Source organism: Epinephelus moara, chromosome 10 (genome assembly GCF_006386435.1).
Source record: "Epinephelus moara isolate mb chromosome 10, YSFRI_EMoa_1.0, whole genome shotgun sequence".
Taxonomy (NCBI): domain Eukaryota; kingdom Metazoa; phylum Chordata; class Actinopteri; order Perciformes; family Serranidae; genus Epinephelus; species Epinephelus moara.
Window position 1 is genome coordinate 32,878,533 of NC_065515.1, and position 17,814 is coordinate 32,896,346.

The window sequence follows — 17,814 nt, forward strand, 5'->3', positions numbered from 1 at the left end:
GAGGAGGAGATACCGGTCCTGCTGCTGGGTTGATGCCCTTCTATGGCCCTGTCCAGCTCTCCTCGTGTTACGGCCAGTCTCCTGGTATCTCCTCCGTGCTCTTGAGACTGTGCTGGGAGACGCAGCAAATCCTCTTCGCCTGCACGTATGGATGTGCCATCCTGGAAGAGCTGGACTACCTGTGCAACCTGATCGGTCTGCAGGTATGCTACCAGTAGTGACAAAGACACCAGCAGAACAGAAAACTAGAGAAGAATCAGTCAGGAAGGATAAGGAGATATGCAGCAGGCTTGAACTGAACCCACAACCCTCAGCCACTGCAGCAATGACATCTCCTTTGCATATAGGACACCTGCTCTACCCTCTGCCCTCATCTGCCTTATTCCTTCATTTAACTCTTCTTTCACTTTACTAAACATCACATTTCAAGTGGTTAAGTGCTGCTCTATTTTATTAAAAAAAAAAAAAAAAGCGAGAAAAAAGTGAATTAAAAAAAAGGACACACATACCAGTAAAAAAAAATCATTTATTTTAAATTATCCCAGACATGAAGCAATACACAAAGCTACAGTAATAGTGTATTCACTTTCTATACAAGCAGTTTGACAAACAATGCAATGATGATAAGTTTGTTATTCTCAGCACAGTGTGTGTGTGTGTGTGTGTGTGTGTGTGTGTGTTCACTCTATTATCTGTTTTTGTCCCTCAGTTTAATATAGTTTTGTATAGTTTTAGTTATATAGTACACAGTTTTAGTTTTATATAGTTTTTATAGTTAGATAGTTATATAGTTTGTGTGTTTGTGACCCCGAGAGCTCGGGCTGTGTTTGAATCCTCTTTCACATAGTTTGAGGCCACATCCACACTAATACATTTAAATTTTAGAACAGCATTTTAAAATGAAAATGGTCTCTGTACACACAAGCGTTTTAGCACTGTTCCAGAAATAATCCCGCATATCACATGAACATTCACGTACACTAGGCATGTACTGTAAGTGCAGGGGTAAACAGGAAGGAGTAGTTAGTTCCGCAAAACACTGCGGAGATGGCGAAAAGTAAGACCTGGGATTTCTTTACTTGGACTGACAAAGGGGTGAATCTGTTATTGAAAGTAACACAAGTAAGATGGTCAAGGCAGAAAATATATTGGAAGTCTCTGCAAAGCAATTATGGTGACATGTTAGAGTGGCACCGGGACCACTGTCCATCACTTGAGGAAGCCATGATGCTGGAAAAGGGGAACCCACACAAGAAAGTTGAAATCACATAAGGTATGTTGATCTTGCTATCATTTTTCTGGCTTGTTGTGACTAAGAGCCAATCAGGAAACAAATGTTGATATCTGCGTCCTTATCATTTGTCAAAGGTATCCTTTTCTGTCCACCTCGACTAAAACCCATCCCTGGAGTTTTCAAACTAAAGTGGGGTCAGCAGCGTTTTCAAAGGTCTCCGTTTTAGCAGTTCCAAAATGCTGGAGCAGTGTGGACACTAGGCATGAACGTAGAAATAGTTGTGTGTTTTAAAATGAAGAGGTTATAGTGTGGATGTAGCCTAAGTTTTAGTTTGTAACTTTTATATAGTTTGTTAATAATGGTGTTATATAGTTTGTTTATTTAGTCTGTCTAAATTCTTCTGTGTGAGTGTGTGTTTAGTTTGACATGTTTTAATAATCCGTGTGTAGGGAGTCGTTGTCGTAGACGTCTGAAATAAAAAAGAAAGACAAAATGTCCATAAAAAATGAATTCAAAAGTCAGACAAATGTATGGGTTTTCAAAAGTGAATATTTCAGATTACACTGTAAATTACAGTGATACAGTTTACATGGCTTTCATGACAGAACATGCAGATTCAAAGATAACTCACCGCCTGCATAGTCAACGTCGTCGTAAATGTCTCCTTCCCTGTAGAGAAAGACTGATGTTTAACTAACAGCAGAAAATGTTTTCTGCTGATATAAGACCTTAAACTTGTTAACATAAAGTCAAAATTGACTTTGCTGTAATTGTGGATGAGAACAAAATTAATTGCAGATTAAATGAAAAGATTCATACTATGTTAGATTTGTAAAATAGAATTTTTTACAACTTCACTTACATTGGAAGAAGAAGAGATCTGGACACATAACCATCTGTGAGTGGTGAGACAAAACAGACTTCTATGTTAAAGCAGTCACACTGAATTAGTAAAATACAACTGTCAGTATATTTATTACACAATGATCTGTATTTTATTTATTGTACTGAACTATTATCCTCTGAGAAACATAAACTCTCATGACATTTTTGGAAGCATGAAGGAATCTTAAATGTTTCTTGTATTAAAGCGGCACATTAAAGCTTATGAAGCAATATATGATCCCCCTTACAGCAGATGCCAGTCACGCCAACTTTCAATAAACATCAGAATAAAAGAAAAACAATAGAATAAATCTTACTTGGATGTGATAGTAATCAAACACAATTAATGTGCTCCAGATTCACAAGGAAATAACAAAGGAAACAAAAAATAAATCTCCCTGAGATTTCAATGCTAAATTGTATGACTTCCTGTGACATTTAGGTTAGGGTCCAGTTACACACATTCATGGTCCCCTAAGGATGAATTGTAATAACTTTAATCTCCTGGCTATTCATCTAGCGCCATTGTCAGTTCAATATTTTCATTTGTCCAGCAATTTGGTTGAAATATTTGCAAAATCAATTACATGATGCTGATAGGAATGGGACTCAGAGATCCAGTTGTCCCGTTGTGTTGATGCTGAACCCGTGTAGGCCTATCTCTCTTTCACACAGAAGGTTTTTCAGGAATCAATAAGGGAACTGATAAAGGGTTGCACTGATAAGCAAACTCAATAATGGCATTGGTATCAATGAAATCTTATCAATTCCCATCCCTACATGCTAAAATGGTAAACCAAGATGTTGAGCACGATATACATTAACATCAGCATGTTAGCAGTTTTATTGTGAGCATATTAGCATGCTGTTGTTAGCATTTAGCTTAAAGCACAGCTTTACCTTAGTGAACCCTCACAGAACTGCTGGCATGACTGTTGTTTTGTTAATGACAATGCCACAACAATAAAGATCAACTCTTACTCTTTCTTGTTTAAAGCCAGACACCTTGACAAACTGCTAATGGATCACCTGCTGAAGATTTAAATAACATGTTATCAAGGAGGGATGCAAGGGTTTACATACATTTACCAAACCGGTTGCGACACAGAGCTTTCTTGCTACTGGTGAGCTGGATGATGTCCACGACTTCTCCTTGAACCACAGGCAGATCTTTCCCTCCTGGCTTCTTTATAACGCTATTAGGATCCACCATCATGGTGTGCATCACCCTGAGAGGTCCTTCATACTGGGTAACAGTAACAGGGAACCATTTTTAGCATTTTTTGCATTTCAGTGATTTTATTAATGAGGGCATTGCAACATATTTATTTTATATGCATCATGTGGAAATTATGCTTCTCATAATTGTGGGGTGTATGTGGAGCTCCTCAAGGATCCACCCTGGGCCCTGTTCTTTTCTTTCTATACATATTTCCCTTTAGACAAATAATTGAGAAACACACAGTAAACAATATCACAATTTCCTTCTGTCTCTATGCTGATGACACTCTGCTTTATCCTTCACTTAACCAAATAATCTGGTGTGAAAGTGTGAAGACATTTTACCTTAAATTTTTTTTTCAACTCCTTCTCCACTTTGGGATCAATGCTGGAAACAGATTAATGATTTATTAAGAAGCATTTAAATACATTAATAAACAACACACATTTTCTCAGATTTGGTCTGACAGATTGATAAAAATAAATTAGTGGCAGACTAATTCTGTTGTAATTTCTGTCTTTGAACATTACCTCAAGTAGTTTCGCATTATATCATATCTACACAAACAAAGCTTTACATTATACGGATACTGGAGGTGTATTAAGGTGTCACTAGCTCAAACATCTCATTTCCTGCTCTGTTTCAGTGGAACTGACGTAAATAGATACCTGATTTCAAGCGGTGGTGGGGGGAAATCCTCCGTCATTGGTTGAACGTCATCATAGTCATCTGAGGACAAAACAAAAAAGTACAATAAAGCCAAATTATCTTGTCTTCCTGTAAATGAATACAAATCACGAACTGTCACAAATCTGTTGACACAAACAAACAAACAATAACAATCAAAAACATGTATCATTTACACTTGTGTGAGAAAAGAATAAAATAAAGAAAACAAGTTAAATAGCTTATTTCACAGAAATATTCAAGTAATCAAGTTGGTCATAGTTCTCATTTTTCAAGTTTTCAAATACCCTACAGAGCTTCAGCAAACTGTGTGGAGAGTTATACAATTCTTTCAAGTTCAGTTAAAGATGTTAATTTTGAACAATATTTTAATAAGAGTAGACTTTTAAAGATGTTTCACTAATGAATTCTATGAATCACTTGTGAATTCCAATTAAAAATTTGATTTAAAAATAGAAGAAGAAATAAGATGAAACCAAAAACAGCTGATATTTGTATTAATGAGCTAAGTTCCGTTTTTAATTTCTGTAGTGTGCACACTTCTGTGTAGTTTCTATTGAGCAATGATGAAGTTAAAATAAATCTTAATCCTAATCAGCCAGTGATGTTTATATGCGGTGTGATGTCACTTACCATCATCTTGAAGCATGCTGCAGATTAGAGGAAACATAGCATGTTAGTTGGAAGTGATGTGAGTGAAACTGAGAACCGAACAATTAGATCAATTTCAGAGTAGATTATTGCTGCTAAAAAAATACTTTAAAAGCTTTGGGAAAGGTTGGTTTAAGAGTGTTAAAATATTTTTTCTCACAATATTACAGTAGAGAGCAGTAAATATGGCAGGATCAACATGATCTACTCTACCTGTTGCTACTATTCAACTCCATATTCAACATCATTGGGGGGTCTGGAGGTGGTGGAGGCAATGTTGATGTGTCTATTTTTCTGGACTGGAGCACTTTGCGCTTCACTGCTTCATAGTCAACATCCACACATGTGTTACTGATGTATCCATCTGCAAGGCAACACAACATGGAGATGATGTACTTTGGTTACATAACGATGATTCAGTCTGTGAGTCAACTCAGACAAATCTAATACAAGAATGATAATTAATATTATTACTGGGTGTCTCTGTATATATTAAAGCCACAGTGTGTAGGAATTTCTCCCATCTAATGTTGAAATCATATATTGCATTCAAACAGATGGCGCACTCTAGCGCCTCACTGTTTCAAACACGTATTGCAACAACTGTAGCCGCTGTGTACCAAAAAAGCTATGATAACACTGATGAAACTATGTCATCCGATACTACATGGAGTATTCATTCAGGCTCCTACACAGACACACGCAACGCGAGTTGACAAACCCCCTCCTCACCATGCTGGCTGTGTTTACAACGTAGGACTGTTGGGGCGGATGTAAATTGAAACAAACCAATCACGTCTTGTCCTTTGACAACTGACAAGTGGCTCAACCTCACACACCTCATCCCTCTCCTCGCATTACTGCGCCGCTAACAGCTGTTAGTGGCCAGCGGCACTACTGCCGCATAACAAAGTCCCACTCTTTGAGCATAATGCAGGATCATGTATTATGCAGCATCACGGGAGACGGAATCCTCGTCGCCAAGAAAGTGCAAAAGGGAATCAAAAAGGCAGCGTGACCGGCGAATTAAAAAAACAAGGGTCAGCATTGGGGTTGCCTTTCCCAGGTGGAGAGAGCTGCTGAAGGAGAAAGGTAATACAATCACAGGCCAGCGCTAACAGCGGCTAACAGCGGCTAACAGCTAACAGCGGCGCAGTGATGCGAGGAGAGGGATGAGGCTGTTAGCGACTGGCCGCTAACAGCGGCTAACAGCCAACAGCGGCGCTGGCCTGTGATTGCATTACCATTCTCCCTCAGCAGCTCTCTCTACCTGGGAAAGGCTACCCCGATGTGGGCCTTCGTTTTTTTAATTCGCCGGTCACGCTGCCTTTTCTATTCCCTTTTGCGCTTTCTTGGCGACAAGGATTCCGTCTCCCATGATGCTGCATATGCATGATCCTGCATTATGCTCAAAGAGTGGGACTTTGTTTCAAATTTGCCAGGGTAGTAGCGAAGCGCCTCTTGCTCCTCTCCTTCGGCTCCTCAGTCACGCAGTGCTGGCCTGGCTCTCAACGAAAACGCCGAAGGCGGTGCTGTATGTCCCTTGCTGGCGGGTGTATTCTCAAGATGGCAAAACGTAATGGAACCCCACAGACGACTTACCCACACAATATACAAACAAATCCGAAATTCTCCTTTTACGAGAATAAGTCAGATTATTGGTGGAGGTAATAGTACACCAGTGATGACATATTTATGAATGCAGACATCAATTTTGCCAATAAACAACTGAAAATGTTACACAATGTCCCTTTAAAAAAAATTAAATGATTTTCATGTGTCATATCATCTCATGTGTCATCGTCTCTCTCTTTTATCTACTAATTAATGATAATTGAAATAGTCATGAAATATGTCACATTATCAGTAGGGAAAATGCTACTCTGCTTTGATTCACGACATTCTTTGTTGTTTGTAGTTGTTGTGGGCGGCATGGTGGTGCAGTGGTTGACATTGTCGCCTCTTGGTTCAAACCCAGTGTGGGAGGTCCGAACTCAGGGTGAGGGAGCCCTTCTGTGCGGGGTTGCATGTTCTCCCCATGTCAGTGTGGGTTTTCTCCACGTTCTCCGGCTTCCTCCCACCATCCAAAGACATGCAGGTGACTCTAAATTGGCCGTAGGTGTGAATGTGAGCGTGAATGGTTGTCTGTCTCTATGTGTCAGCCCTGCACTAGTCTGGTGACCTGTGTAGGGTGTACTCCACCCCCCGACCCACAACAGGATAAGTGGTTACGGAAATGACTGAATTCTTTGTTGTCTTCAACCTGTTCATTATTTTCTTGTCCTCTATGTAACTGCTTGCAAATTTGCATTACTTACTACAGAGGTTAATCAGACAATAGAGGAAATGTGCAGTAAGCAGATGTTTTGGTTTCCCAAAGAGATTTGAATATCATCTGCATAACATGATACATCGTATTTTTATATGCATAATACAGTTAGAGCCATGGCAGGACCACAATCCTTTAAGGAAGCGAGGCCCAGACATAATGTTTTAAACTGAAGATCTAAACTCAGATCAGTCATCGCACGCACACCTTGCCTGCTGAAGTGCAATAATTGCAGAAGATACTATAAGGTCATGGAAGATTTGAAATAATCTGCTATTACTAATAACAACTTTTCCACCAAACCCAAGTGTAACAAATGCAACATTTCAGGTTTCTTTTTGAGTTTCAAGTATTTCCATGTAAATTGAAAACAACGTTAACGTTAAAAAAACAAACAGGTGGGTGGAGACTTACAGTACTGTGATGATTACCCTGTACCCACCACACAGATACACACACACACGCACACACATAAACTGCTGCTGAATTCATAGAACTGAGCTACAAAGGATCTACAAACTTGCCTGTCACCTTTAAAAATAATATCTCAATTTACACATTTAAAAGAAGAAATATTGTCACAACAACAACCATCATTTAAGATATAAACTTTCAGTTGTTTAGCCTCCATATCAACACATCACTGAAGATTAATGTAGGGAGGTGAACCTGCTATGCCTCACTTAACTGTATGACACTAAAGAGAGGTTCAGACTGAAAGCTTTTCTAAACATGCCTGATAGAAAAATTTAAGTGAAACTCACAGTTTCCGTTCAGAGAGCGAGCCAACCATTTGCCTCCGGGGTTATTCTTCACTCTGAGGATCTCCACGCTCTCTCCTTGTCGTACGCTGAGGTCCAGTTTTCCTCCTCCATACCAGTCATGCCGGACTTTGGCTGTATGAATAACCTCCACCTCCCCTTGCAACTACAGAAAGAGAGAAACAAAACTGTGAAAGTCATCAATTAACAGAAATTAATGAGGTTTAGATGTGGACGTCAGTGCTTCAGGATGTAAGACAGGAGTGTCCTAACTTTTTTTGAATGGGGGCCAGAATAGATAATGTGAAAATATAAGGGAGGCAGCTGCTTCATGCCGTACAAATGAGACAGACATAACTGTTTCATCTTTCAGTTAAAAAGTATTCAACTTTCTACCGCTCCTAAAAGCAACGACGTTATGTTTCTTTGCTGTGGCCATATTCTGCTACCTAGCAGGAAATGTCTGCTGTAAGGTAATCATTCCTTTGCTTGTGTACCGTCTGTTTATAAAAACACTTTAGTTCCACCCGCATAGTTCCCACTTGGTGCATGTCAACAACTGTGTGACAGTCCCGCCACTATTAGGTAAATGGAAAAAAAAGCCAAGTGAACTTGCTCGATTAACCGACATTATGTGGCGAGCCATGTGTAGTATATTCTGAAATACAAGGCCACAATTGGTCCCTTGACAATTAGTTGGAGGCAAAACACTACAGGCTACTTCAGCTTTAGTTTCTCTAGCAGCCCGTTCTCACTCCCAGTCGTCAGATACTGCCACTTTGTCAGTGGACCTTGGCGTCAGAAACCAATGCACAGAGGCACCCTTTGTGACCTCACATAATCTCTGTACTTGCTCACAAAATAGGTTGTTGCTTCACACTCCCTTAATCAGAACTGAACTAGGAAAATTCTCTTACAGTGCACCTTATACATGGAACAATCTGCAAAAGACCTTTAAGTTGGACACTCTGCCACCATTATGGCTGTTTAAATGCCTTATTTCAGATCTTGTTTTAATTGATTAGAAATGTTTTTAACTATTCATCTACACCATAACATGCTGATCATCCTATATTTCTACTTTTATCATCCTGTATTTCTGCTTTTAACGATCATATATTGCTATAATTGTTCGTTGTTTTGAAAGATTCATTTTTGTTTTAATTGGTATGAATGATGGTTCTTTGTTTGCTTATTGATTATTTTAATGTCTTTGCTCATGCTCGGCATTATTGAAAATGGGTGTCTCCCTCAATTGATTTCCCGAGTCTTAAATAAAAGTTTGAATGAAGGAATGAATGAATTAATTAATATGCACCAGGCCACAACTTTTTCTTATGCAACAGACATCAACTGTAGTGTAAAGCGCAAGAAAGTCCATACAGGACTGGTGCGAGGGGAGCTGGATGGGTCAAACAACTTCGGACTTTCACCTGGGAGCCTGCTGTTCGCTTCTTGTGTGAAACCAAAAGTCAGTGGAGTTTTATTAATATTGTAAGTTTATCTTGAAAAGACACAATTGATGTAACAATCGTAAATTGACATGCCCTTCCTGAACATCCAGAAGCGACATAGGAGGCTAACTAGTGCGTCATATTTTGACGTGTAGGTCCACTGACAAAGCAGCTGTATTTGATGAGTTGGGATGAGAATGTGTTGGCTCTCGATATCACTGTTTTTGCTTGTATCCCAAATATAAGTGCAGAGGATGTTATGATCAGGACACCTCTCACAGTGTATTGGGTGACTTAAATATTTAGCTGTATTTGTTTGAACCAGAATATGGCTAAAGAATGTAGTGGAGAGTGGCCAAGACTTGTGTGCAATGCATCCTGGAACATAAAGCACTGCTGGCACAGCTCTATGAGCAGGACTTAGCTTTCTTTGTCAGTATAGTACACACTAAGGAATTTATTGCTTCAATGGGCTACATTTACTAACTGGGCATTCACATAAGAGGTGGCAAATTTTCCCTCTAAACTGTCATCCATGTCACCTAAATTCAAAAGTGATACTATCTGATTTTCTGTCATAGAAACAGGACTTAAGAGTTTCACTGAGGACATCTTTGTTGGTACCTGAAATTTCTTCCTCAACTCATTTTCTTTTTTTTGACGCTCCATCTGCTCTTTCTTCTCCTGCTCCCGCTGCCTCTTTGCATCTTTTTTGTTTTGCTTCTCGGCATGTAATCGATTTTGCTCCACCTGGTCCCTGTGAAGGAAGAATTCAAACGAGAAATGAGAAATGTGACGTTTTTTAGACAGTTCACATCACAGTATACTCGTACAATATGAATGACAAGCCACTAAAAGGAATCTGCAGCTGTGCTACTGACTGTTTGATGCTGTGCATGCCGTAAGAAGCTATGCTTTGCCGTGGTAGTACCATTATTTTAACTCTCTGGAAAAAGGTATATATTGTGGTTACATGAAAAAACATGCGCTTACCTGAACAATAAAGTTATATGTTAAATTGCTGACAACAATCAACAGGTTTATTTCCTGAGAACTTCACATTAAACTGTTTTCTGAACTGCAATATCCCACAAACTTCACTTTCAGTTTGTTTTAGTCTACCCACATTTCAGTATGCTCCCACCCCTGGTTTTGACACTATCCCTCTTTTACAGGAAATAAGTTGAATCACAGAAACAACTTATAACCATAGAGAAGTGGTAGAAGTATCATCGTACAACTGTGGCACATTCAGTGTTGACACATTAAATCAAAACGCTGTTTCTGTGTGACTTCAAATCTCATGGAGCAGAGATTGTTGTTGTCAGTTTGAATAATTTAAAGTTGTGTCAGCTGCAAAAACGCCATAATTGCAAAAGTCTTTTTAGTAATAGTGGTTGCAGTTGTGGTTGTTGCACAAGTAGCTGCTTTAGCAGGACTTGCAGTAGATGCAAAAATAACAGCAGCAGTAACAGAAATACATAGAAACACTGTCCCGCTTCATGTTTAAAGAGCTGCTTTTGGCTTGTAACATGCCTAACGAGTACAGACAGTGTTTTAACAGTAAAGGCAGAAAGTTAGTACTTACTCGTCAATAAACTCATACACTTCATCATCTTCCTGCAAGAGAAAAGATTTTATTTACATGTTTAAATAGCAAAGTTAAATTCATTAACAAGGATAATTAGATTTAAGGAGAACACCACCCATTGTAAGAAAATCATTCTCTGCTCCACCGACAATAGATTAAGTTTAATCGTTACTTGTCTCACCAATAGAACATTAATATTCCAGCAATACAAACAAGTGTAAACTGGAATTGTAGTTTCTAGTTTCAGGGAAGAAAACAACATGTTCTCAAAGGAGGAACTGCCTGGTTTTAAACTCTTAAAATGGGAAGCATTCTCAATTTACAGTAAGTTAAAATTTCAGTTTCAGTTTTTTGTCCTTACCCCGTCCATACAGTGTGAACCGTTGTCGCTACAGGACTCTGTAAAGTCACACAATATTAAGACATGAAAGGAAAGTGGCACATTCTCTTAATTAATTATAATATAGGGAAATTTTAAAAACTTAAAATGTGTCAGAGGAACAAGAGGAACGTTGCCCCAGTAAACACGCTGCGATTATTACCGTTCCTATCAATGTCATCATAGAAGTCCTCATTATCCTCAATGTCCCTGCAATCAATAAACAAGCAAGTTTGGCTGTTTATCAGTAAGCATTTAATTATGTGACATGTATCTTAGACCATTTGACACCTGGATGTTGCAGCAATTTACAAAAATGTGCCCACATATTTCTCATTTTATACTTTTTTTTAGATTCAAAATTAGAGTCTCTGGTATGATTTATTCTCCTTTAAGTGAGTTACATTGATGTAAGCGTAACATTAATTTTCACACAATTTCCTGCCGGCTATCTTTACGTCATGTGATGGAAATATGACTAAGATTTTATTGTGGCATTCTCAGTGATTTTATTACAGTAATTGTGTATTCAGAGATGTAAAATAAATAACATGAAATGAAAAACATAGACACTTATGCTTTAGTACGTACATCTCTGCAGGTTCTTAAAAAACACCAGCATCGTGTGGAGTAGTTTAATACTCACATGGAGGCAATTTGGTGCGGCAGCCTGCTGGGTTTGGTGAATCGTTGTGGCGGCTTTGGAGGACTGACGACTGCAGGTAAAGGCATCTTTCTGCCTGCTGAGCCCGGGGAACCTCCTGGGAGAACCAGAGAGACGGTTGTTAATGCAAAGAAATTCACGGCTACATGAGACAGAGAACCAGCGACAAATGGACAGTCAACAAAAAGGCAAAAATTCACAACAAATATGTTGAAATGTTCTTGTTTTCTTTCTTGTTACTGAGCTTTGTTAATTAGCACATTTTAACATGAAACATTTATGACAGGATTTAAAAAAAAAAAAATGATACTAATGTTTTACAAAAGGGCTCTTTTTCTTCTTTTGGTATTTGAGGCTCCATCAGCAAAATTTTAATGGACTTAATTTTCGATCAGAAGTTAAAATTCAGAGATAGAATAATAGAAAAGTTTAATACCCTATCGTCTATTTTCTTCAGCGCAGACATTTTGACTTGTCACAGTAAGAAGAGCACAGGAGTTACTAAAAATATTAACGATACTTTTGTTCTGTTCAGGTGTCCCTGTAAACCATGACAATGTGACAGTGAGCCCACAGGCACAATACCAGGACCCTGAAACTGAAGCAGGTTCGAGTTTAGCCATCATTAAAATATTGTTAACACCTGAGGTTTTCCTACTGTGACATGTCAAAATGTCTTCTGTGAAAAAACAAAATGACAGCAGGGCAGGAAATAAACCAGTTTGTCTTTGTGGCAAAGCCTGTTGACTGATCTTCCAAATCCACCCATCACTGTCATGATTTTGTCAATTATTGTTTAAAAGAATGAACCTCAAGTGTTTGTTTTTATGCAAAAATGAGTAAAATGAGCCACAGAGATATAAATTCCAGTGAACACCAGCAACATCCAAAGCATCTTTCATTTATTAGTTCAACATAATTAGAAATCTATGGATGTGAAAAAGCCCGAGAGACTCACCGTCATTCTTTCTCGGACCAGGGAGGGCAGGTCCTCGGTTGGACCTCAGAAAAGGCTCCAGGTTGACGTTGGGAGGCCGTTTTGGTTTCAAAGGTTGGGGTCCTTCAGGAGGTAGAGGCCTCCTCAGTGGGGTCACGTCCCCTGCGCTTCTCTGTCGAGGCTGCTGTCGGAGCGGTAGAGGGGTGGAGGTGGGAGCTGGTGCAGAAGCCGCAGCCGGAGCTGGACCCGGGGTGAAATTGGGAGCTGGAGGCTTCTGGTGCCTCAGCATCATGTTCTGTAGCATCTCCCCCTTTTGCTTGACCTTTCCGGGGTCTCCAGGCTGGGTCAATGCTCTGACTCCTGGATTGGGAGGTGGTCGAGGGAAGGAAGGTCTGGAGGGGATGGGGGCTGCCATCGGTTCCGCCCTTGGAAATCTCACCAGGCCTGGGTTGGCCATCGGAGGAGGGGGAACCGTAGGAGACAGTCTGTGGTGCGCCAGATCGTTATCAGTCAGTGGCAGGATCAGTTTTCCAAATCCAGGTCGTGGAGATTTTGGGGAGCCACTGTCTCGGCTGCTGGTGTCTGAGGTGCTGGCGTTGTTGTTGAACCGGGCCCTCAGAGCCTTGACGTCGACAGTCTCCCCCTGAAAACAACACAGGAGTACAAACTCAACTGCAGCTGCTCTGTTTCTAAAGCAGGAAGTTAGCAGCACAGCACACAGCACGGCATGCCCCCCACGCTCACAAACACACACTTGTCAAACCCTTATGCTATCACAAAGTGAGAATGCACTGTGCAACAACACAGTTTCCTGGTCGTTTTGATCTTCACAGAGCTGAGAAATCTCCAACTCTGTGCAGCAGAGAAAACTTTTACAGGAACAGAAAGAAAATGATTCCTCTCAGAGATTGTGATCTTCATGAACGAATTAGATTATCATTAACAATACAATAAAATCTTGTTTCAATTAAAACAGGTGGTTAGAATTTCTGTTTTATCAATAATCTTTATGGAAACAATAGTAGAGATAAGGTTATGTAGACAATATGATACTTAAACTCAGGGTATCGTCAGTGTCTAACTATCTGATACCACTGCTCCTCTAGTCCAAATTTAGAGTAAGTTAACCACACTACAAATTAAGAATTTCAACTCTAGCATGAGGTCAGAGACACTAACAACTGCAGCTGATTTAATGAATGGCAGTGAAAAACATAGTGACACTGACAAAGAAACTGAATTGGCCACATTTCGGCTGATACCCGACATATCAGATCTGTGCATTCCTGAAAGAAAATCGGATTGTTCTAAGGCCCAATCCCAATAGACTCGTTGCCCCTACCACAAACTTTACCCCTTTGCGTATTCATGTCTAGGGGTAAGGTGTCGCAATTCTTGTTGTAATAGAGGAGTAGGGCCAAGTGTTAGGGCTACATGGCCCTCCAAGCTAAAGTTTTTCAGAGACACACTTTTCACGTATTTTCTTTGTTGATAAAGATTTAAAATGTATGATTAGAGTCATGTTATCTTATTTTTTGTTGTTTCAATTTCCTTTTCTAAACAAAGTGCATAACAGAAGAAATTACTAGTATGTCGATGTCTTGGTACAGTAGTGGTTAACAAGCTAACGTTAGCTAGCCAGAATTACATTGTTATTGCAGATTTGTGCATGACAGTGCTACATTTTGACATGTTCACTGCCCCCATTGACCACCAACACCACACACACACACACGCACACACACACACACACACACACACACACACACACACACACACACGCACACACACACACACACACACACACAGCTTACTTTTGTGTTCACAGCTTATACAAAAGTAAGCTGTGAACAAATCGCTAGCGTCCTGGCAACCGCAAGAGGTTGCCTATAGCCCACGCAAAGGAAATCACCACAGCAGAAAACGGCTATTTGTTACTTGTGTCTGTTTATGTAAATGCCGACTACCCCTTGTAACTTTTGTTTTGAGGGGCAAGGTGCCACTCGAAAGATAAGGGGTGGAGTAAAAATAATAATTGGGATTGGGCCCAGATAAAGTTTGATGTTGTTCCAATGCTTGGAGCAGTCATGGATGGGCGTCCCTGGCTTTAATGTTTATCTGAGATGTTATGGCAGACTTTTAAAGGGTAGTTACACCTCTAAAGATCTGTCTTTGTATGTAGAAGTCGCCTCTGTTGCAACTTTGGAATTTTGGTCATTTAGTGTGACAATGACAACATGCAAAAACCGAAGCTCATAAAAACAGTCACATGACTTCCAGACAAACATTTTTATAGGACGGAGTTTGGTATCCTGCCAAGGTGGATATCTAATATTTACTGCAATGATTTCATGTAGATTTTTTTTGTCTATGTTTGAATACTCTGGCTGTGGTTATTGAATTTGATGTTTAGAAGCCATTTCCTGTCTGGTTCCTCACACTCACACTGACGCCACGCTGCTGCTAAGTGAAACGCTGCTGTCTGTGTTAGTGAGGGGAGTTTTTTTTTTTTTTTTTTTTTTTTTTAAAGATATTTTTTGGGCAGTTTTTGCCTTTAATTGACAGGAAAGTCAAGTGTGAAAGGGGGAGAGAGAGAGAGAGGGAATGACATGCAGCAAAGGGCCACAGGTTGGAGTTAAACCCGGGTCGCTGCGGCAACAGCCTTGTACATGGGGTGCCTGCTCTATCCACTAAGCCACCAACGCCCCAGTGAGGGGAGTTTTTATGCTCAGTGGCCACTTTATTAGGTACACCTGTAAAATCCAATACAATATCTCAGCTGTGAATTCTACCTGTATGGAATTCTATGTGTATGGAGTGTACATTTATTCACCTTGGAGTGTTTTTAAAATGTATCTGTGGTAGATGAAAGTTGAGACAGACCAAAAATTTGACATGAGTCTCAGTCATCATGTAAGAACTGAGGTTTTCAGGTTTAGGCATCCCTGTTACGTTATCTGGGGTTTGAATGTTGTCATTCTCACCTACACAAATGAACTGAAATAAAAGAAGGAAGGAGAGTTTAAAATAAAGGAGCTACAGTCATCTACAGACAGACTGAGTTTAACTTCAGCAAGCGGAGTCAGAAAACTGTTTTAATAGAGCGCTGGTTAGCTGACTCACATATATGGAGGAGATAAGGAGGGAAACATGGTGGAAATAAAAGCAAATTTTGTCATGAATGAACGCACCTCGCTCTCTGTAATGCTGAGAAAACGCAAACATGATGACAATAAAGAAATGACACCATCTAATGTCTGAACACCTAAAGTTGTGACAGAGCCAAACAGAGAGTGTGAAGAAGAGCAGGAAGTGCTCACAACCACACACCTCTGTACCTCAGCCAGCATCCTGCGCTGGTTACCATAGAGACGCCCTACAGCACTGTCACCCCTGCTCCAATAAGCTTCGAACTCTGCTCGCAGTCGTCTCTCTCAATGCGAGGAACAGAGGAAACAGACAAAAACCTTTCTCTCTACACCACAAAACCGATGACATGCATACATGGGGTTCCACTTTGAGTAAGCGAGTGCCTGCAGGAGTGTGTGTGTTCATCTGTACGAGTGTGTCATTTGGCGCTGACACATTATCGCAGATGTTTTTAAAACGGTGTCACCACAGATTGTAGCTGCGCAGGTGCGCTGCAGAGAAAACCTGGTAACACTGAGAGAAATCATTTTATTTATGACTAAGTGACAAAATAAAGACAAAGTCAGTTCGCATAAAATTACTTATTCACAGTCAAATCTCATTTTGTACTTATTTATATATTTATATTTTTTGTTGTGTGAAAGCCAACATTTTCTGAAATATCAATAAACTCTATTGATCTCTATTAGGGCAAAAAAGTGAAACCTGTTGTGAACATTTGTCTTATCATGAGCTTAACAGTCTGTAAAGCACTTTGAACTGCCCTAACCTGTGTGAATGCTGCTATACAGATTAAGTTTGACTGAATATATTCAGGTGATACTAATCTTTTGTCACATATTACGCACCAGCCAGTCTCTGTAACAGAAAACAGACATTTAATGTAGTTGATTCATTTACTTAATTGCTGGAACATTAAAGAACAGTCAAATTTACAATAATTAGTCTGGTTTCAGCGGGGTCATGATGATCTAATGACCCCAACATGGAGAAAACCTGGAGGGAGTACGGGCTTTTTTTTAACAATTTAAAAACTAAATATCAACCATTTTTGCCTCTTTTTTTTTTAATTTAAAGAAGTCTTTAATTGCAGTTAATGTGAAATTTAAGAGAAGGAAGACAGAAAAGTAGAAGTAAAGCAGCACTGAGCACACTGTAAATCATTAACCAGTGATAGCTGTGTGTAATAAAGCTTTCTTTCATCAGCAGCAGCGTGAACATATCTTTCTTCTTTCTTTTTCAAAATCTAACTTCCCCTTCTCCTGTGAAAATGATGTAATTGCTATGAAGAACAACAGCAGCCAGTCGGTCAGATCGTCGCCTACACAGGATTTTAAAGCAGGTTAAAAGTTTTAAAAGTTGATTTAATGAGTAGGTAGTTGAATGCCACAAGAAAACTGAGGTTTTACCCCCAATGAAACATTAAAATCAGTTGATGGTCTTTCTACAACAGTCAGGTTATTCATAGACGCCTTGATGGTTAGGAGGAAATGGCCAGAATTAAAGTGTGAAAGGTGGTGTGGAGGAGTTTCAAACCCTCCATTGGTTTATATGCTAAAAACAACAACAGCACTTCTTAAATAACATAGTAAATAACAGTTTCTTACCATGTTTGCCTTTAGTGATGGTTTACTGATGGATAAAGTGCTTCATGTCCAGCAGTGATTCAGTATACATCCTGATGCTGCTGTACAGACCTGTGACACTAAACTTACTGCAAATGAGGAAATGCTCAGTAATTCAGTGTGGGCAACTGGGGGACTGACAGCGCAGCAGCATGGGATGAACAGTAGAGATATGTTAACATGATCTCAGCCAGTATGTTTCACTTCTTCTTAAAGGGTCAGTTTTTTTTTAATCATGCGTATCA

General features: G+C 39.7%; 1 protein-coding gene across 1 annotated transcript; it reads right to left on the reverse strand.

Moving 5' to 3' along the window:
* Window positions 1-508: 508 nt before the first annotated feature.
* si:ch73-40i7.2 (FYN-binding protein 1) lies at window positions 509-17,707 on the reverse strand. The gene is made up of 16 exons (XM_050054013.1): window positions 17,552-17,707; window positions 12,816-13,437; window positions 11,840-11,954; window positions 11,357-11,403; window positions 11,176-11,213; window positions 10,812-10,843; window positions 9,848-9,980; window positions 7,773-7,935; window positions 4,893-5,043; window positions 4,662-4,678; window positions 4,010-4,070; window positions 3,686-3,728; window positions 3,203-3,365; window positions 2,097-2,130; window positions 1,866-1,903; window positions 509-1,703 (listed from the first exon to the last, which is right to left on the reverse strand). The coding sequence occupies exons 1-16, from the start codon at window positions 17,552-17,554 to the stop codon at window positions 1,666-1,668; spliced, it is 1,698 nt and encodes a 565-aa protein (XP_049909970.1). The 5' UTR covers window positions 17,555-17,707; the 3' UTR covers window positions 509-1,665.
* Between the last annotated feature and the right edge of the window lie 107 nt (window positions 17,708-17,814).